The following is a 21,944-nucleotide window of genomic DNA, read 5'->3' on the forward strand; positions in this document are numbered from 1 at the left end:
GGGTCATTCTAGGTGTCGATGTTCCCAAGTTTAATAATTTTGTTCTCTGTACTGTGCAGCTTGCACAGCAGAGGGTCGCAGCTGAAATGGCTCAATCTATGGCTGGGCTAAACAGGCTCTTTGCAATCCTAAGGAGGTGAGTGGACAGGACATCTTTCCACCCCAAATTTGTCAAAACCTGCTTTGTAGGCAGTCCAGGTTTGATTCAGAGTTCTCCAGACTAATACATTAGATCAGGAAGAATATAAAGTTCTGCTGTATCTCAAAAGAACAAAAAGCAAGTTGTGAAATTTCCATCCCGATTCCATCAGTCTGAAATGTTAGGGGAGGCTAAGCCAGACAAGAGCTTTCAGATCCTGAGGTCGATTTCCTATTCCTTATCCTATGCCATTGGACGAGATAGTAAAGTGGAAGTTGCCACTGAGTCTGGACCCACCGCTGGCACATTTATCAAAAGTGACAATTCGCATTCCAGCTGCCATATTATTTACATTTTACTGTAAATTCCATCCATGTGGCTGCTGGCAAGTGTTAAGGCCCATTTTCCCTTCTTCTTGGGTCAATAAGCCAATTACAAAATGGTGTGAACAACTCGTTGAGTGATTGCAATCAGTACTGATTTGTTCTGGAGTTTCAGTTCTGACTGTGGTTACTAACTGGGCACTTCGGTTTAGATTCTGGTGTCCAAAAATTATTGGGAATCCCTGCCTTTCGTAGGTAGTGTACTTTATGGTCCTGAGATTGACCAAATCATCTGCCAAACTAAGTGGGGTGGGATTTGTTTTCTGCTGTGAACGCTCCCTGAATGAAAGGAGACAAAATGTTGTTCTTTTTAGTTTCCTGGTAAGTCAAAGATCTCTGTCCCTCAGGGCCACTGCTTCACCCCATGTGTGGCTAACCAGAGTGAAAGACAAGCATGGACATGTACTATATGTGTCCCACACCTATTTCCACTATAGAACAGCAGGTGACGGGGTTCTTTCTCACCCTCGTTCGTCTGTAGTGGGAGTCACCTTCTATTGTTCCAAGATCAGTGGCAAGCCTCCTCTTGAGATTTATTGGGCAGAAGCATATTGGAGAGGGGTTGTATATTAGACCTCTTTGGGCACATCCTGTACCCAAAACCACTAAGCTTCAGGTGGACGGGTTCAAGATGGTGTCCCTAAGATTCGTCATCAATGGCAAGGAGCACAATGAGTTTTTTGAATGCATGGATATAAAAGATGCGTACTGTATCTCAATAGAGGGGCATCACTGCCGACTAGGATTTGTGGTACAACTTACACTTCAGGGTAATTCATGTATCTCCCTTGCAGTTTGGGCACAGTGCTAAGTGTTTTTACAAAATGGCTGGCCTGTTAAGATCATTTTTAATCACTGTGGTGCCTTACTTGGACATTCTTCTCCTCATGACACATCCAGCTTGTCTTCTTCAGGATCACCAGCGCAACATGGTTCAGTTGGAGTCTCATGGATTATAAATGGTAAAGAAATCCATGATTCCAGCACAGCACATAGTGTTCCTGGGCTTATTATTCAACATCAGGATGCCTGAGGACAAGACCATTGCCTTTCAAACATTAGGGAAGACTCTCGAGATATAAGAGACTACAATTTTTTTTCTAAATGTACCAACCCGATTCTAACGACTAATCACAGCTCCTGGATTCTCCTTGTCTCCTGTTCCGCTATGGTGTTCAGTCAACTGTGGATCGTGAACTGTGAGCCCTTGGCTTCCCTGACCACCTATTCTCCACTTACAACTACATATTTGTTTTCAGCTATTGCAATCCAATTAAGAGTATATCTGGTAATAGAGCCCATTTTCACTTTTGTATAGTTTAAAATGACCTTTTGGCGATGGGGTCTAGGCTTAATATTCAGTTGGCCTCACAGCTCAGCAGTCTGTCTCTACCAACTACTCTATCTCTACTGTGGTGGCTAAAGTCATAAAAGTAACATGGGCTGTGCCCATAGTGACTACGGATGTGTCTCCAGGGATAAGGATCTGTGACCTTGCACCTCTGGTTTCAGGGACTGTGGTCCAAAAAGGAAACTAAACCCCCCATATCCTTGAACTCAGAGCAGTGAGGATCATTCCGACAGGAGCTCAGTCTGTTCCGTGCGACAGACCTTTCCAAATTAAATCGGACAATGCCATGGCTGTGGCATATATAGATCATTAGGTGCAACAAGGAGTCCCCTAGAGATCAAAGAGGTGTAATTTTATATTCCACCAATATCTATTATATCCCTGGGGTGGAGAATTGGGAGGCAGGCATCCGAAGTAGATATACCATTCTTCCATGAAAATGGGCTCTATATATGCTGAGATAGTCACCATCTTCTTCTTCTGCCCTGAGTATATACATTCAGAAGAGGATGTCTTACATGTTCAACCTCCCTATGTGCCTCCAAATGTAGATCAGCACTACCATATCTCAAGATCAGCAATAACAGGAATAGATCACTTCTCTCATATGTAGATCTGCACTACCATATCCCAAGATCAGCAATAACAGGAATAGATCACTTCTCTCATATGTAGCTCTGCACTACCATATCCAAGATCAGCAATTACAGGACTAGATCACTTCTTTCATATGTAGATCTGCACTACCATATCCAAGATCAGCAATAACAGGAATAGATCACTTCTCTCATATGTAGCTCTGCACTACCATATCCCAAGATCAGCAATAACAGGAATAGATCACTTCTTTCATATGTAGATCTGCACTACCATATCCCAAGATCAGCAATAACAGGAATAGATCACTTCTTTCATATGTAGATCTGCACTACCATATCCAAGATCAGCAATAACAGGACTAGATCACTTCTTTCATATGTAATTCTGCACTACCATATCCCAAGATCAGCAATAACAGGACTAGATCACTTCTCTCATATGTAGCTCTGCACTACCATATCCCAAGATCAGCAATAACAGGAATAGATCACTTCTCTCATATGTAGATCTGCACTACCATATCCCAAGATCAGCAATAACAGGAATAGATCACTTCTCTCATATGTAGATCTGCACTACCATATCCAAGATCAGCAATAACAGGAATAGATCACTTCTCTCATATGTAGATCTGCACTACCATATCCCAAGATCAGCAATAACAGGACTAGATCACTTCTTTCATATGTAATTCTGCACTACCATATCCCAAGATCAGCAATAACAGGAATAGATCACTTCTCTCATATGTAGCTCTGCACTACCATATCCCAAGATCAGCAATAACAGGAATAGATCACTTCTCTCATATGTAGATCTGCACTACCATTTCCAAGATCAGCAATAACAGGAATAGATCACTTCTCTCATATGTAGATCTGCACTACCATATCCCAAGATCAGCAATAACAGGAATAGATCACTTCTCTCATATGTAGCTCTGCACTACCATATCCAAGATCAGCAATTACAGGACTAGATCACTTCTTTCATATGTAGATCTGCACTACCATATCCCAAGATCAGCAATAACAGGAATAGATCACTTCTCTCATATGTAGCTCTGCACTACCATATCCAAGATCAGCAATTACAGGACTAGATCACTTCTTTCATATGTAGATCTGCACTACCATATCCCAAGATCAGCAATAACAGGAATAGATCACTTCTCTCATATGTAGATCTGCACTACCATATCCAAGATCAGCAATAACAGGAATAGATCACTTCTTTCATATGAAGATCTACACTACCATATCGAAGATCAGCAATAACAGGAATAGATCACTTCTTTCATATGTAGATCTGCACTACCATATCCAAGATCAGCAATAACAGGACTAGATCACTTCTTTCATATGTAGATCTGCACTACCATATCCCAAGATCAGCAATAACAGGAATAGATCACTTCTCTCATATGTAGATCTGCACTACCATATCCCAAGATCAGCAATAACATGACTAGATCACTTCTCTCATATGTAGATCTGCACTACCATATCCCAACATCAGCAATAACAGGACTAGATCACTTCTTTCATATGTAGATCTGCACTACCATATCCCAAGATCAGCAATAACAGGAATAGATCACTTCTTTCATATGAAGATCTACACTACCATATCCAAGATCAGCAATAACAGGAATAGATCACTTCTTTCATATGTAGATCTGCACTACCATATCCAAGATCAGCAATAACAGGACTAGATAACTTCTTTCATATGTAGATCTGCACTACCATATCCCAAGATCAGCAATAACAGGACTAGATCACTTCTTTCATATGTAATTCTGCACTACCATATCCCAAGATCAGCAATAACAGGACTAGATCACTTCTCTCATATGTAGCTCTGCACTACCATATCCAAGATCAGCAATTACAGGACTAGATCACTTCTTTCATATGTAGATCTGCACTACCATATCCCAAGATCAGCAATAACAGGAATAGATCACTTCTTTCATATGAAGATCTACACTACCATATCCAAGATCAGCAATAACAGGAATAGATCACTTCTTTCATATGTAGATCTGCACTACCATATCCAAGATCAGCAATAACAGGACTAGATCACTTCTTTCATATGTAGATCTGCACTACCATATCCCAAGATCAGCAATAACAGGAATAGATCACTTCTTTCATATGTAATTCTGCACTACCATATCCCAATATCAGCAATAACAGGACTAGATCACTTCTTTCATATGTAGATCTGCACTACCATATCCCAAGATCAGCAATAACAGGAATAGATCACTTCTCTCATATGTAGATCTGCACTTCCATATCCCAAGATCAGCAATAACAGGAATAGATCACTTCTTTCATATGTAGATCTGCACTACCATATCCCAAGATCAGCAATAACAGGACTAGATCACTTCTTTCATATGTAGATCTGCACTACCATATCCCAAGATCAGCAATAACAGGAATAGATCACTTCTCTCATATGTAGATCTGCACTTCCATATCCCAAGATCAGCAATAACAGGAATAGATCACTTCTTTCATATGTAGATCTGCACTACCATATCCCAAGATCAGCAATAACAGGACTAGATCACTTCTTTCATATGTAGATCTGCACTACCATATCCCAAGATCAGCAATAACAGGAATAGATCACTTCTCTCATATGTAGATCTGCACTACCATATCCAAGATCAGCAATTACAGGAATAGATCACTTCTTTCATATGTAGATCTGCACTACCATATCCAAGATCAGCAATAACAGGACTAGATCACTTCTCTCATATGTAAATCTGCACTACCATATCCCAAGATCAGCAATAACAGGAATAGATCACTTCTCTCATATGTAGATCTGCACTACCATATCCAAGATCAGCAATTACAGGACTAGATCACTTCTTTCATATGTAGATCTACACCACCATATCCAGGATCAGCAATAACAGGAACAGATCACTTCTTTCATATGTAGATCTGCACTACCATATCCCAAGATCAGCAATAACATGACTAGATCACTTCTCTCATATGTAGCTCTGCACTACCATATCCCAAGATCAGCAATAACAGGACTAGATCACTTCTCTCATATGTAGATCTGCACTTCCATATCCCAAGATCAGCAATAACAGGACTAGATCACTTCTCTCATATGTAGATCTACACCACCATATCCAGGATCAGCAATAACAGGAACAGATCACTTCTTTCATATGTAGCTCTGCACTACCATATCCCAAGATCAGCAATAACAGGACTAGATCACTTCTCTCATATGTAGATCTGCACTTCCATATCCAAGATCAGCAATAACAGGACTAGATCACTTCTCTCATATGTAGATCTGCACTACCATATCCCAAGATCAGCAATAACAGGAATAGATCACTTCTCTCATATGTAGATCTGCACTACCATATCCCAAGATCAGCAATAACAGGACTAGATCACTTCTTTCAAATGTAGATCTTGGGCAGCACAGATGGTGTGCTGTAAATTGGGGCAGCACAGATGGTGTAATGGTTAGCGCTACAGCCTCACAGCCCTGAGGTCGCTGGTTCGATTCCCACTACGGCCCTGTGTGGAGTTTGTATATTGTCCCTGTGTTTGCGTGGGTTTCCTCCGGGTACTCCGGTTTCCTCCCACACTCCAAAAATATACTGGTGGGTTACTTGGGTGGTAACAAAATTACCCCTAGTGTGTATGTGTGTGCATGTGATAGGGAATATAGATTGTAAGCTCCACTGGGGCAGGGACTGATGTGAATGGCCAAATATTCTCTGTAAAGCACTGCAGAATATGTGTGCGCTATATAGATAACTGGTGATGGTGATAGAAATCTGCACTACCATATCCAATAACAGGAATAGATCAATTTCTTTGTATGCAGATCTGCACTGTCATATCCAGGACATTGTAAAAAGGAGACAATATAGAGACATCTCTCATACACAGACATATAGGGCCAAATGTAATAGGGTGAGAGGTTAGAAAATGTGAGAGTTTAGCAGTAATCTCTCACATTGGTTGAGCTTTATCTTCAAAATGGGAAAACATCTGAATGAGATTTTAAATCGTGAATTTTTTAAGTCTAAAAAAACATGCAAGTTCACTCTGTTACTTTGTTTTTGGACTCTATTACATTGGCAAAGTTGAAAAAGTGTCAGAAACTCTCACTTTTCTAAACTCTCAACCTATTACATTTGGCCCATAGTGACTGTCTCTGTGTTGGAGGCATCTGCGCTCTCTTTTCCGTACGGCCGCAGTAGTCTGTTCACCAGTTTATGCTAATGCAGGAATCCGCCTGTTTATAGTAATGGCTGCATGTGTAAGCCTGTCCCGCTCACTTCACTTACGTCCGCCATCATTATTATCGGGACTTACCCCTGCCCCGTGCTGGGGGCAAAGGATGCAGCTGACAAAGACACCCCATCTCCGTCCGCAACGCTGCGATCGAGCAAGGAAGTCGGCCGACGCGCCCTTCGCACTCCCACGAGACGGTAGAGTTCGGCGCAATCGCATGGTCGCCACCCATATCAGCGCAGTCTGACAACAGACGGATGAATCTGCACACGCTGGCGAGCTCCTTCAGTGTGCGGATACCAGATCCGGCGCATGCGCAGAAGCCGATTTTCTTTTCTTTCTTTGGCACGTGCGCAGTATGCATAAATCTGCGGGATCTGTGCGCATTGCGACTTACGTGCGACTCAGAATCAGCCTTGTGGCTGCCGTGTCCTGGGATTTGTATGGATGGAAATATATATAGTGACATGCTGACCTGTGTTACCATATCCTGAAATCAGTAATACAGGTTGAGTCTCCCATATCCAAATATTCAGAAATACGGAATATTCCGAATTACGGAATAATTTTGGCATGACTGAGATAATAAAACCTTTGATATTTGATGGTTCAATGTACACAAACTTTGTCTAAGGCACAAATTATTAAAAATATGGTATAAAATTACCTTCAGGCTGTGTGTATAGGGTGTAAATGAAACATAAATTTATTTCATGTATGTACACAAACTTTGCTTGAGCCACAAAATTATTGAAAATATTGTATAAAATGAGCTGCAGGCTATGTGTATAAGGTGTATATAACACATATGCATTGTGTGTATATTGGGGTCCCATTCCCAAGATATTTCATTATGATATGCAATTATTCTAAAATACGGAATATTCCGTTATCCAAAATACCCCTGGTCCCAAGCATTTTGGATATGGGAGACTCAACCTGTAGAGAATAGGTCATGGTATCATTCATATGCTGACCCGTGCTGCCCTATCCCTGGATTGGTGATACAGAGGAAATATTGTGAACTCTTTTATCTTCCATAAATGATCATTTCCGATAATCCACAAGTGTTACACAGCGCACGCTGCACGGACACTCATATAACAAAAGACAGGAGAAACTCATCTCACTTTTTTAATAATCCCGGACAGACATGTATGTGTTTTTCATGGAGATTCTCACAGGCAAGAACCCGCATGATCATTCCACACAGACATCATCTTACACCAGATCCTAGAACAGACAGAACATCGGACCTTCAGTCCCACATAATAAATGATTAGATACAACAAAGGAAAAAAAAAAAAAATCAAATTTCCTTAATATAAGCAAAGTGTCCCACTGTAATGTAACGCAGCCTCCATGAGCTGACACTGTATAAACACGTGACAGGACAAGAAGCACAAACACGGCTATGTACACACGTGTACATAACAGTTCAGGATTATCCTTGCAGAGCTTTATGTACAGTAAGCCAAGATCATGGCGATCCTTCGCAGGTAGCAAATGGGAGCAGAGCGCGGCGTCTTTCTGTGTTCTCCCTCTCCATCGTAAAGAGCGTTTAGAAGATGTCCCCTTCCTCACACTCCACCAAATACTGGATGGCCCCCTGGGGAGTGACCCTGCGGGCCAGCACCCGCCTGCCTTGCTCTGCAGTCTCTGACCAGCAGCAGGCCTCTGAGGACGAGGAGGACGAGGGGTCGTGAGGAGAGGACCGGGGATTGTGGGGAGAGGCAGGTTCGGCAACCGGGATGGATGATTCCAAGACCTCGGAGAGCAGAGGGGAGACCTCGGAGACTGCAGGAGACATCTCGCTGAAAAAGGACAAAACACAGAGGAGTGAGTGGCTGCACCACAAGCCATGCTCCTAATCAAAGGTTTATCGATACCCCGTTAATGGCGCGTCTGGCTCTCACAGGCGGCATCTACTTTGTGAACGGAACCAGTATCCGGGAGAATGCACCGCGTGAATATAGGTCCTACTGTATTGTTGGGCTGTTTGTTTATAGACATTAATTCAGCCCCCAAAAATGGTTACATCTACTTACATGGCCGGATTCAGCAAGGATCGCAACTGTGATTACACACACAATCGGCCGATCGTTGCGTACCGCACATGCAGTGCGCGAACCAGCAACTGCGATCGGGACAGTGGCCGCGCAGACCCATCGCAGAGTGATTGACAGGAAGTGCCGTTTGTGGGAGGTGACGGGGGGGGGGGAAGTGGTTGGTGAAATGCAGGCGTGCCAGTGCGTTTGAACGCTGTTGCATGGACGTGCATAAATTATCCACCGCAGCCTGAGGGTATGCAGTCAGGAAGCCGACGGTCGAAATGCCAACCGCCGGCTTCCCGACTGTGCAATCCCGACAGGGGACTAATGATAGGCGTCGAAATCCCGACGCCTATCATTATCCCTACGCCAGGAGCCCGACATATCGAACGAAGATAAGCCGGGTGGCGGGTGCGGACAGCCATGGGGGGATGAGGGTTAGGTTAGGGGCTCCCGATGGGGACTTAGGGTTAGGCACCCCCTCGAGAGGGTTAGGCTAGGGGAAGGGAGAGTTAGGGTTAGGCACCCCCGGGGGGAGGTAAGAGTTAGGCACCCCCCTCAGAGGGTTAGGTTTAGGCTGCGGGGACGGGGGGGGTTAGGTTTAGACACTTACGGGGGATGGTTAGGGTTAGGCACCCCTAAAGGAGGGTTGGGGGGGGGGAGGGTTAGGTATAGTTAGTTTACTTACCTATCGGGATCTACACTGCTGCCGGTCTTCCGGCGTCGGGATTTGAACAGATCTCATAGCGTGCGCTGAAGTTAGCAATTCCTGAGTAAGGTCAGAGCTTGTGCAAGTGTGCCTGAGGCTGCGATGGTGCTCCATGTTACCGATGGTTTTGCAGTCTTGCTAAGGATACGGATGTGTGTAAGGTAAAGTGGGCGTCCTTATGGTGTGCTGCGGGCGGCATAGCGATCGCAATGGATTAGCATACTATCGCAGTGAGACTGCGTGCGTAATCGCTATTACAATCGCAGTTGTGATCCGTACTGGCCCACAGTAAGCATCTAAGTGTAGTTGTAGCTCTAGTTGTAAAGAAAGTACTGAACAAAGTGCAAACTATTTATTTAACATTATTATACTATAAATAAAAACGCAAACATATAACTCAGCACTGTACAATTAGCGGGTTGTGATAAAACAAAACATCAAGTGATAAGGTAGAAATAACATAACAAATCTAAATAATGGTATAAAATACAGTCAGACACACTGGGCAGGATTTAGACAGAAAAAATCAACATGTACAAACAGCCTAATTAGGGCACTATGCAGAGGGGTGCGCATGGCACAGCGTGGGCAGGTCTGTACTAGTAGCTAACGCCGGGCATACTGCACATACATTTATGCCCATGTTTAGAACCACTTGTTTTGCTTGCAAAAATACACATTCACTATCAGGCATCAATGTAACTTCGAAAACCTCAAAACAGCAGAAAAACTCTGTCTAGTGTAGATATTTTTGTTAAAATCCGCACAGAAAGGCCCAATATCAGCCCAAGCAAAGGGGAAACCAATGATCAGCGTCAGAGGTGCAACCGCAAACAGCCAATCAGAAGTGCTAGTACCACCATCATCATCATCCGCTATTTACACCTGCCCCTGACCCCCTGCAAATAACACGGCTTTCTCCGGCGTACAAGCGCCTGTGTATCTGTTATCACTCATGGGAACACGTCCTCGCTCTCCTCTCCTCACCCGGCACTGTACCAAGTCTACCTAGACGCATATGTGTCGTGCCCGTATTCTGTGCGTGTGTGGAGCTCTGTCACGCATGAAATACATGGTACTCACATGTGATAGGAGCAGTACTCGCCCTTTCATGTACTGGTCCTCTTTAATCATTAACCCCTTAATAACTAAATATTTTTGTGTGATAAGACCAATTCTAAGGTTTCTGCAATTTCCCCCCCCAAGATGTAATATCTCATCCTCCAGCGTGCACTGATACCATGCACCGGCATTGCGTGTACAAAGTAAATGCGGATATTCGCCTGTATGGCGAGCTGTGCGCATTTATTAGTTTCATCCCCGTCATCATTATTAGCACACGCTAGCTATATGTCTGGTGCAACAAAGCCATCTGTAAATGGATCTCTCCGTAGCTTGTAATGCCATCGGCTCTCCTACTACCGTAATGCCATCCATAGCCTGTAATGCCATATGCTCTCCCTTACTACCGTAATGCCATCCATAGCCTGTAATGCCATCTGCTCTCCCTTACTACCGTAATGCCATCCATAGCCTGTAATGCCATCGGCTCTCCCTTACTACCGTAATGCCATCCATAGCCTGTAATGCCATCTGCTCTCCCTTACTACCGTAATGCCATCCATAGCCTGTAATGCCATCTGCTCTCCCTTACTACCGGAATCCATAGCCTGTAATGCCATCTGCTCTCCCTTACTACCGTAATGCCATCCATAGCCTGTAATGCCATCTGCTCTCCCTTACTACCGTAATCCATAGCCTGTAATGCCATCTGCTCTCCCTTACTACCGTAATGCCATCCATAGCCTGTAATGCCATCTGCTCTCCCTTACTACCGTAATGCCATCCATAGCCTGTAATGCCATCTGCTCTCCCTTACTACCGTAATGCCATCCATAGCCTGTAATGCCATCTGCTCTCCCTTACTACCGTATTGCCATCCATAGCCTGTAATGCCATCTGCTCTCCCTCACTAAGCTTAGTGTTTACCCAGTTACGCCCCTTCAGCCTAAAGTGGAGATGCGACCGTGTCGCGTACAACTCGCCGGCACAGTAACCGCCCCTTTTCACAGACAGAGAGATTCGGCTGCACATGGAGCTATCTTCCGTGACGGTGTGTGTGCCTGGTGCAGCACCTGCGCGGTGTAATGGGGATCACGAGAAGTGTCCACTGTGGACTTTTGTCCCTCTCAGAATTGTGCCCTATGGGAGCAGGATGTCACTGATAATGAGGTTTCAGCAGTGGAGGTCTATGGGGAGAGCAAGGTGATAATATTTGGAGCCTTATATATGCACTCACATGAACAGATGATATGGACACAAACATACAGCCTACACATGAGACATTATATATCCATATATTACATATACACCATTACCTGGACTGCAGAGAAGCGGCCACAGATCCAGAGGTGTTTGCAGATGGGTGGAAAGAAGCGAACATCCTAATTGGAGGGCTAAAATTAGAAGCAAGATTAATTGTTATATTAATGTATAGATATTTTAGTCATCTGCTCTCCCTTCCAGGTCATCTCACCAAAGAGAACACCCCAGTCCCTATACAATATCTAATCATGTTCAGCAGGGTAATGTTATCAATTTCACCTGTCCTTATGCACAACGTAACCTCCCACAGTCACACAAGTGTTATCTTATCCTATATACAGCACGCTGGGAATCCTTTATACACCCTGAAGAGACTCTGCACAACGTAACCTCTCACAGTCACACAAGTGTTATCTGATCCTATATACAGTACGCTGGGAATCCTTTATACAGCCTGCAGAGACTCTGCACAACGTAACCTCCCACAGTCACACAAGTGTTATCTTATCCTATATACAGCACGCTGGGAATCCTTTATACACCCTGCAGAGACTCTTCACAACGTAACCTCCCACAGTCACACAAGTGTTATCTTATCCCATATACAGCACGCTGGGAATCCTTTATACACCCTGCAGAGACTCTTCACAACGTAACCTCCCACAGTCACACAAGTGTTATCTTATCCCATATACAGCACGCTGGGAATCCTTTATACACCCTGCAGAGACTCTGCACAACGTAACCTCCCAAATTCACACAAGTGTTATCTTATCCTATGTACAGCACGCTGGGAATCCTTTATACACCCTGCAGAGACTCTACACAACGTAACCTCCCACAGTCACACAAGTGTTATCTTATCCTATATACAGCACGCTGGGAATCCTTTATACACCCTGCAGACACTCTGCACAACGTAACCTCCCACAGTCACACAAGTGTTATCTTATCCTATATACAGCACGCTGGGAATCCTTTATACACCCTGCAGAGACTCTGCACAACGTAACCTCCCACAGTCACACAAGTGTTATCTTATCCTATATACAGCACGCTGGGAATACTTTATACACCCTGCAGAGACTCTGCATAACGTAACCTTCCACAGTCACACAAGTGTTATCTTATCCTATATACAGCACGCTGGGATTCCTTTATACACCCTGCAGAGACTCTGCACAACGTAACCTCCCACAGTCACACAAGTGTTATCTTATCCTATATACAGCACGCTGGGAATCCTTTATACAGCCTGCAGAGACTCTGCATAACGTAACCTCCCACAGTCACACAAGTGTTATCTTATCCTATATACAGCACGCTGGAAATCCTTTATACACCCTGCAGACCCTCTGCACAACATAACCTTCCACAGTCACACAAGTGTTATCTTATCCTATATACAGCACGCTGGGAATCCTTTATACAGCCTGCAGACACTCTGCACAACGTAACCTCCCACAGTCACACAAGTGTTATCTTATCCTATATACAGCATACTAGGAATCCTTTATACACCCTGCAGAGGCTCTGCACAACGTAACCGCCCACAGTCACACAAGTGTTATCTTATCCTATATACAGCACGCTGGGATTCCTTTATACACCCTGCAGAGACTTTTCACAACATAACCTACCACAGTCACACAAGTGTTATCTTATCCTATATACAGCACGCTGGGAATCCTTTATACACCCTGCAGAGACTCTGCACAACGTAACCTCACAAATTCACAGAAGTGTTATCTTATCCTATGTACAGCACTCTGGGAATACTTTATACACCCTGCAGAGACTCTACACAACGTAACCTCCCACAGTCACACAAGTGTTATCTTATCCTATATACAGCACGTTGGGAATCCTTTATACACCCTGCAGAGACTCTACACAACGTAACCTACCACAGTCACACAAGTGTTATCTTATCCTATATACAGCACGCTGGGAATCCTTTATACACCCTGCAGAGACTCTGCACAACGTAACCTCCCACAGTCACACAAGTGTTATCTTATCCTATATACAGCACGCTGGGAATCCTACCAAGCTCTGCTCCTTTATACACCCTGCAGAGAATCTGCACAACATAACCTACCACATTCACACAAGTGTAAATCTTATCCTATAAACAGCACTCTCACACAGAGAAGGAAACAAGTGACCAAGAGAAGAAACTCATAGACGCCAGATGCGTCAGAGCGGGTGCCCTGTGGACCCTATGAACTTTGAAGAAAAACAAGGGTAAGTTTTACCATAACTCTCCTTTTCTTCTTCAGGGTCCATAAGGCTCCACAGGGAGACAATGGGGATGACCCAAAGCAGTTATTCAAGGGCGTGGACGCTCCTGAGCTGAGAGGAGAACCCGGCGCCCGAAGGAAGCATCCTGAGAGGCAAATGTATCAAAGGCATAGAACCTAAGAAAGGTGTGGACAGAAGACCACGTGGCCGACTTGCATAGTTGTTCGTCAGACGCGCCACGGTGGGCTGCCCACGAGGGACCCACAGAGCGTGTAGAATGAGCAGATACTGTAGCCGGCATAGGAAGGCCAGTCTGCGTGTAAGCCTGTGAGATAGTCATGTAAAGCCATCAGTCTGTTTGCAAGCTGGCCATCCCTTCTTGTGGAATCCATATAGGATAAAGAGGGAGTCCGATTTCCTGATGGAACTAGTACGGTGCACGTAGATCTTCAGAGCACGGACCACATCCAATGAGGCCTCACTTGCCGAGAAGTCGGGTGATTGAAAGGCCGGAACCACAATTTCCTCAATAAGGTGGAAAAGAGACACCACCTTGGGAAGGAAGACAGCCCTGTCCATATAAAAGATTAGAAAAGGGGAGCGACAGGAAAGCGCCCCTAAATCCGATATCCTACGGGCAGATGCTAGAGCCAGAAGAAACAGAGCCTTTGCAGTGAGCCATTTGACATCTACTGAATCCAGGGGTTCGAATGGAGGTTCCTGAAGTGTGTGGAGAACCACTGACAAATCCCACGGAGCCACAGGAGGGACAAAGGGAGGTTGTATACGTAGAACACCTTGCAGGAAGGTGTGAACACCCGGTAGAGGAGCAATTCTACGCTGGAACCAGATGGACAGAGCAGAGACGTGCACTTTCAGAGAGGCTAGGCGGAGTCCAAGATCCATTCCAGCTTGAAGAAAAGCAAGGATTCTAAAAACCCTAAAAACCTAAGGATCATAGTGTCTAGTAGCACACCACTGGAAATATGTATGCCACACCCTGTGATAAATCCTGGCAGAGGCCAGTTTACACGCTCTGAGCATGGTCTGGACCACAGAGCTGGAAAACCCTTTAGACCTTAGGAGGGATGTCTCAAGAGCCAAGCCGTTAAAGACAGACGGGCCAGGTCCGGATGTAGACAGGGACCCTGAGACAACAGGTCTGGTCGTAGAGGAAGTTGGAGAGGAATGTCTATGGAAAGACTTTGAAGATCGGAGTACCAATGGCGTCCGGGTCAAGTCGGAGCTACCAACAGGACCGTGCCCTCTTCCTGCCCTAACTTCCGAAGAACTCGAGGCAGAAGTGAGACCGGAGGAAAGAGGTATGCCAAATGGAAAATCCACTTCACAGATAATGTGTCCACGAAGGCTGCGTCGAGGTCCCTTGTTCTGGCCCCGTACACTGGAAGCTTGTGGTTGTGTCATGAGGCCATAAGGTCCCCGTCTGGTAGACCCCATTTATCCACCAGGAGCTGAAAAACTTCTGGATTGTGTGACCACTCCCCTGCATGCACGTCGTGACGGCTGAGATGGCGTTCGGCCCATGTGAGAATGCGGGACACTTCTGCCATTGCTGACCGACTTCGAGTGCCTCCTTGGTGATTGAGGTAGGCCACTGCCGTGGCGTTGTCGGACTGTACTTGTAGTGGCTTGCCCTGAAGAATATCCTGAGTGCTTTGTACATGGCTCGGAGTTCCAGGACGTTGATTGGTAAGATCGCCTCGGCTGGAGTCCAGCGTCCTTGGAAGGAGTGCTGGCCGGTCACTACACCTCACCTGTGGAGGCTTGCATCCGTTGTGAGCAGAGCCCAGTCTGGGAACCAAAAGGGGCGACCCTTGTTTAGGTGGGACATCTGTAGCCACCAGGATAGGGACAGACAAACCTCCGGAGAGAGGCCCATCGTCTGGGATCTGAGGCAGCCCGTTTCACCTGGAGAGGATCAGGTGTTGTAGGGGCTGGAGTGAAATTGAGCGAACTCTACCAGCCTCGGGAATGAGAGGGCGTATCCGTGGGAGACCACTGCTTTTACCCAGACGTCTGAGGTGGTCTGACGCCAGAACTGGGCGAACTGAGTAAGTCGGCCTCCCACCCTGAAAGCCCCCAGGAAGAGGCCCACCCCGTCAGGCTGAAGGCTTGTCCTCAGATTTGATAGGTGGACGTCTAGTAGCCCAGGTCCTAGGCTTGGAGGCCTTAGTGGATGCCGACTGCCATGGAAAGGACTGACGTTTAGCTTTTCTTTGGGGACGAAAGGATGAGACTCCAAAGCCTTTTAGAGTCCGAATCTGCTTTCCATGAGCGAAGCCAAACAATACAGCGGGCTACCACGGAAGTAGCAGATGCCTTGGAATCTAGGAGACATATCTTAAGCCGCCTCCCCTAAATAGGAATTCTGTATCTCTAATGTGAGATATGTAGGACAGCTGTTCCCTTAAAGCATCAGAGGGAAATGTATCTTCTAGGGCCCCTGCCCAACTCTCAATGGCTTTTGCCACCCAGGCCGTAGCCCTGGCAGGACGAGTAATAGCTCCTGTAAGAGAGTATATAGACTTCAGGCAAGCTTCCATCCTTCTATCCGTGGTCTCCTTCAAGGAGGTTGCTGTATGGATAGGTAAGGTAGAGTTCTTAACCAGTCGTGTCACTTGGGAATCTACGGCTAGGGGAACTTCCCATTTAGCGCAATCAGTAGCTGGAATAGGATAAAAAGAAATCAAGTGTTTAGGCAGCTGAAACATTTTATTTGGCGTATTCCATGCTTCACTCATTAGATCAGATAGCTGATCAGAGTGAGGACACTCCGGTAAAACTATCTTCTGTCGTTTAAAGAGTGGCTCTTTTGCATTAGGAGTGGGTGCTGTATCTTCTATTTGAAGAAAAGATTTTACAGCTCTCACAAGTGCAGGTATATTCAATTTAGACGAAGGCTCCTCCACTCCCGAGGGGGAGTCAGAGAGAGAGAGAAAGGTCTATGTCTTCTGCCTCCACAGACGATAACTCAGAATCTGATAGCTGGGTGGACTATGAAGATAACACAGCACGCTTAGTAGGGTTACTAGGTAAGGGTCTAGCACGCTTAGTAGGGTTACTAGGTAAGGGTCTCTTCTTTTGCAACATTTTTTGAAAGGCTGTAGAGGTATCTGCCAGACTCTGCACTGAGGTAGAAAGTACATCTACCCATGGAGGAGGCAAAGGAGGTACTGGATTTGCAGGGAGTACCTGTTGTGGCCATCCCATAGGGGGAGCTACCACAGGGACCGGTAGGTGGTCCACAATTTTTGCTAACACCTGTGAAAAGGAAGCCTAGTGGGGGAAGCCCAGGAGAGGCTGCAGCCAGGTGCTGTATAACAAGAAGCACAAAGACCATCTTAAATGAATCCTCTGGAGTTACACCTGCTAAACAGGATTTACAAGAAACCAGAGTAGGAGCAGAAACCTGCTTGTTACTTTTGCCTTTGCTAGACGTATCTGCAAGGATAGTATAGCACACAATATGACACAGTGCAGTGAGCAACACAGATATATGCACACTATGGCACAGTGCAGTGCGCAACACAGATATAAGTATGTGACAGTCCTCACAAATACAAGTAGATGTGAAGTACAGTGCATCCCCAATACCTCAGTATTCCAGGGTTATAGTGAAAGAGATAGGTATAAGCTGACAGTTGAGAGAAGATTAAACAGACAGCAGCACTAGCACACGTCACATACAATGCAGAGTACCCAAGAGTACCTAGCCTATGGCTGGATTCGCGGCGCCGCGGAGGGGTGATGGAGCAGCAGTGCAGACGTCCAGAGGACTGTCTAGCAATGCTTACTCTGTTATAGTAAAATAAAATAAAAAAGTAAATCATAAAACAAAGCTTAAAAGCAGCCCCACAGTATAACGGTGATCCAGCTCCTGCCGGACACCAATGATAACTGAGTTTCCCTTAGGCTGTAGGCAGGGTATAAGGGGAAGGACCGGAGCATCCTGGGACAGAAAAAGCTTTGCTGTTGGTGTCCGGTCCTCCAAGCACCACCTACACCCCAATGTTTCCCTGTGGAGCCCTATGGACCCTGAAGAAGAAACTACATTACTAGATTGCGCTGATCAATTTGTACATCAGTGTGTCTGCGGAGGAATCTCTATGCGAAGTGTTACTATGCAGCTCATGCCAAGTTCCGTTGTGCTTCACCTGCGTTGTGCTTCACCTGCGACTTTGCACGTGCTTAAAAGTAATTCCTGTGCGGATAAAGTTGCAGCCCAGCGGCTCTGGTACACTTTGGGCCTGATTCAGAGATGTACGCAGTGTCAATGCCGCATGCAGTTGCCCGATGTTTTAAGTCTGCGCGTGTGTCTGAGTCGCACTACGCATGCGTTCTGATAGCTACCGCCGGGAGATGTGGAACGAATTTGGATGCAAGAGCCCAAAATTTCAGGAGGGCGTTCCTGGGAGGTAACAGGTGGGTGGCTTGGCAGACGACGGCGTGCCGTGGTCAGCAGCTGTCTCAGTGTAGTTGCACTGACACAAGAGGCCACGTTCAGATGGCGAAATTGCACCTGACAAAATCCAAAGAGTGAAGATCTACCTCTTCTTCCGGAGACCTAACATGGTCTAAAGTGGAAATCACATTATTGTGATTTAGATGGGACTCGCCCGGGTCTCGAGATTCTTCTGGCTGTAGAGATTGTCAAAGAAAATGTTGTCTTCTGAGTAACTTGAACTCCACGAAAATCCAATATCTCCAGGAGACATTGATGTACTGTATGGAAGCTGCACCTCCGATAAAAGAGGCCGCTTTCTACGTAAGGAAATTAAGATGGCTGATACCTGTAACTTCTGGAAGCTCCGTCTCAAACCACCATCTGTACTGTAATGCAAAAATAGCAGGTACACGGGTCAAATGAAAGGAAGAGGTAGGAAACTCCTTCTTTTCACACCAGGATGTAGAAGTCTTCCACGCCCTGAGGTCATTTCTGTCATGCTAGCTTTGCACATGGACTCAACCATCCTGTCAGGGAAGCACTTACCCATAAGGATCACGGCTTCAGCAGCCATGCTTTACTTTGGTGATAAAATGACCCTGGACTTAACAGAACTGGTCTTTAGAGGCAAATGCCATGACGGGACTTCTGCCATGTTGAAAATGTCCATTTACCATGACCTTCTGGCACTCCAGTGCCACTAGAATCACCCAGACGCCCATTACAAAAATGTTTGCGGTGGGAGCTTCAAATCTATGATATATCCTCAATCTATGATTACACTCGCCCAGGCATCTGATCTGGAATGGAAATACCAGTCCCAGCAAAGCAGCAGACGGACTGCTCCCACTGTTGTTCCGGTCTGTACAGCTTGGCCATCACTATGACCTTATGACTAAGGGCTGCCGCATTCAGAATTAGGGGTTTGGTGGTCTTTGGCGCTCTATGAGAGCCTCTACCCTGGGGAAAGATTTTACCGTATCTACGACACTTACACCTTCAGTGCACAGTCCAATGCTCCCTGCTGCTGGCAGCACAGGGTTCCCAATCACTACCTGTGGCGACAGTAACGGGGTTCATCCCAGTATCCTTCTTGGCCCGTTTCTGACACCCAGCAGCTGGAGAAATGCCGATCAGCACAACAGAAAAGTAAGAAATACCCATAGCAGAGATGAAATAAGGCCCCTCTACTGTACCCAGACTTATACCTACAAGAAGATAAGTCTTACAGCTAAGCCCAGCGCTAAATGTAGGTAGCATGACTTACCTCTGTAGGCAGCGTGCTCCTGTGCGCCGGAAGTTGTAGGTGCTTCCGCGGTATCCCTGGTACTTCTGGTTAGAACTAAATGGATTTTGTACCACATCCTGTAATACAGAAAGACACAATTTACTGCAATGAAGTCACTCACAGTAACATGGAGTCTAGTGTGATCTTCAGTCTCATCCCATGGCGCTACCCACCTGGCACACCTGTGGTCACGTTGTGTACTCACCTACGTCTACAGCTTTTATAGACGGTTCTTCCCGTTAACAAAAAACAGGACAATCCTAGTTTATTCTTTAACAATTATTTCCTTATAATTTTTCTGACACTAGGGGGTATATTTACTAAAGGTCAATTTTAATCTATTGCATATTGATCTGTTTCTGGGGCTATATCACACATTTACTAACACTTAAAAAAAAAAAAATCAAAATCGGTCTACCACGACGCAGATGGTAGTGTAACCCTGAGAGCTCGGTAAATCCGTTACGAAGTCCATGGAGAGATGAGTCCATGGACGTGATGGAATAGGCAGGGGCAACAACTCGCCAGCTGGGGCTTGACGCAAAGATTTATGCAGAGCACATGAGGTACATGAAGAAATAAATTCCAACACATCAGCCTTCATGGATGGCCACCAGTAGCCTTTTTTTAAAAGTTCCAGAGTCTTCCGAGTACCTGAGTGACCTGCAAAGCGAGAGGAATGAGCCCAGGTGAGGAGCTGCTTCCTTAACTCCAGGGCCACGAAGGTCTTCCCAGTAGGGGGCTGCAATTTTATGGTGGCAAACACTCTTGACTCCAGCACAGGGGCACTACGTTGGATCTCCGAATTGCCGCTACAGAGAATGGATCTGGACAGAGCATCTGCTTTCTGATTAAGAGCTCCAGATCGGAAGGTCAGGGTAAACTGGAAACGAGCGAAGAATATTGCCCATCGGGCCAGACGAGGGCTCACACACTGGATATTTTTGAGGAAGAGGAGGTTCCTATGGTCAGTGGAGACAGTGAAGGGAAATTTAGCCCCTTCCAGCAGGTATCTCCACTCTTTTAGCGCCAACTTCACTGACAAAAGTTCTTGTTCACCTATAGCATAATTCCTTTCGGCAGGAGAAAATTTCTTGGAGAAAAACCCACATGGATGAACTCGATTGTCTTCATAACGCTGGGATTGGACCGCTCCCACTGCTTCTGATGATGCGTCAACTTCCAATAAAAAAGGTCTATCCAGATCTGGTTGTCTTAGAACTGGGGCTGTAATAAAAGCTTGTTTCAAGAGCTGGAAGGCTGTTTCTGCCTCAGGTGACCATAGGGCAGGATTAGCGCCTTTACGGGTGAGGGCCGTAATGGGAGCCATCAATGACGAAACTCCCTTGATAAAGCGTCTATAGTAGTTGGTGAATCCGAGTAGTCTCTGGATGGCTTTCAGGGTTTGAGGTCGAGACCAATCCAGAATCGCCTGCACTTTTTTGGGGTCCATTTCTAAACTAGAGCCAGAGATGACGTAACCAAGGAATGGCACACTGGGTACACTAAAGACACATTTCTCCAATTTGCAGTAGAGGTGGTTCTTCCTCAGACGGGATAGTACATGTTTATGATGTTCCTCTAAAGAAGACGAGAAAATCAATATATCGTCCAGATAGACAACAACTGAAGCATATAATAAGTCCCGGAAAATTTCATTAACAAAGCCCTGAAAGACAGCAGGGGCATTGCACAACCCGAAAGGCATCACAAGGTATTCAAAATGTCCATCTCTGGTATTAAAAGCGGTCTTCCATTCATCACCTGTGCGAATACGAATGAGATTATAGGCCCCTCTCAGATCTAACTTAGCGAATATGATGGATCCCTTGACTCTGTCGAATAACTCTGTGATTAGTGGAAGCGGATATCGATTCTTGACCGTTATATCATTAAGGCCCCGGTAGTCTATACAAGGTCTTAAGCCACCGTCCTTTATGCCAACGAAAAAGAACCCAGCTGCGGCAGGAGAGGTGGAAGGGCGAATAAATCCTTTCTCCAAATTCTTTTGGGGTAATTTATCATTAGGGGGGTGTCCAAAGGGTTCTGAAATAAATCCCCACATTTTTAGGCAAAAATAGGGATTTT

General features: G+C 45.5%; 1 protein-coding gene across 2 annotated transcripts in view; it reads right to left on the reverse strand.

Moving 5' to 3' along the window:
- Positions 1-7,895: 7,895 nt before the first annotated feature.
- PHF1 (PHD finger protein 1) overlaps positions 7,896-21,944 on the reverse strand; it is a 60,927-nt gene continuing 46,878 nt past the window's right edge. For both annotated transcript variants that reach the window (XM_088446604.1, XM_088446603.1), the window contains exons 13-15: positions 19,836-19,933; positions 11,913-11,990; positions 7,896-8,588 (exon numbers count right to left, since the gene is read on the reverse strand). In XM_088446604.1, the coding sequence (XP_088302730.1) occupies positions 8,336-8,588; positions 11,913-11,990; positions 19,836-19,933 (429 nt within the window). In that variant the 3' untranslated portion in view covers positions 7,896-8,335. The remainder of the gene's footprint in view (positions 8,589-11,912; positions 11,991-19,835; positions 19,934-21,944) is intronic.

Source organism: Taudactylus pleione, unplaced genomic scaffold (genome assembly GCF_031769625.1).
Source record: "Taudactylus pleione unplaced genomic scaffold, aTauple2 ptg000400l, whole genome shotgun sequence".
Taxonomy (NCBI): Eukaryota; Metazoa; Chordata; class Amphibia; order Anura; family Myobatrachidae; genus Taudactylus; species Taudactylus pleione.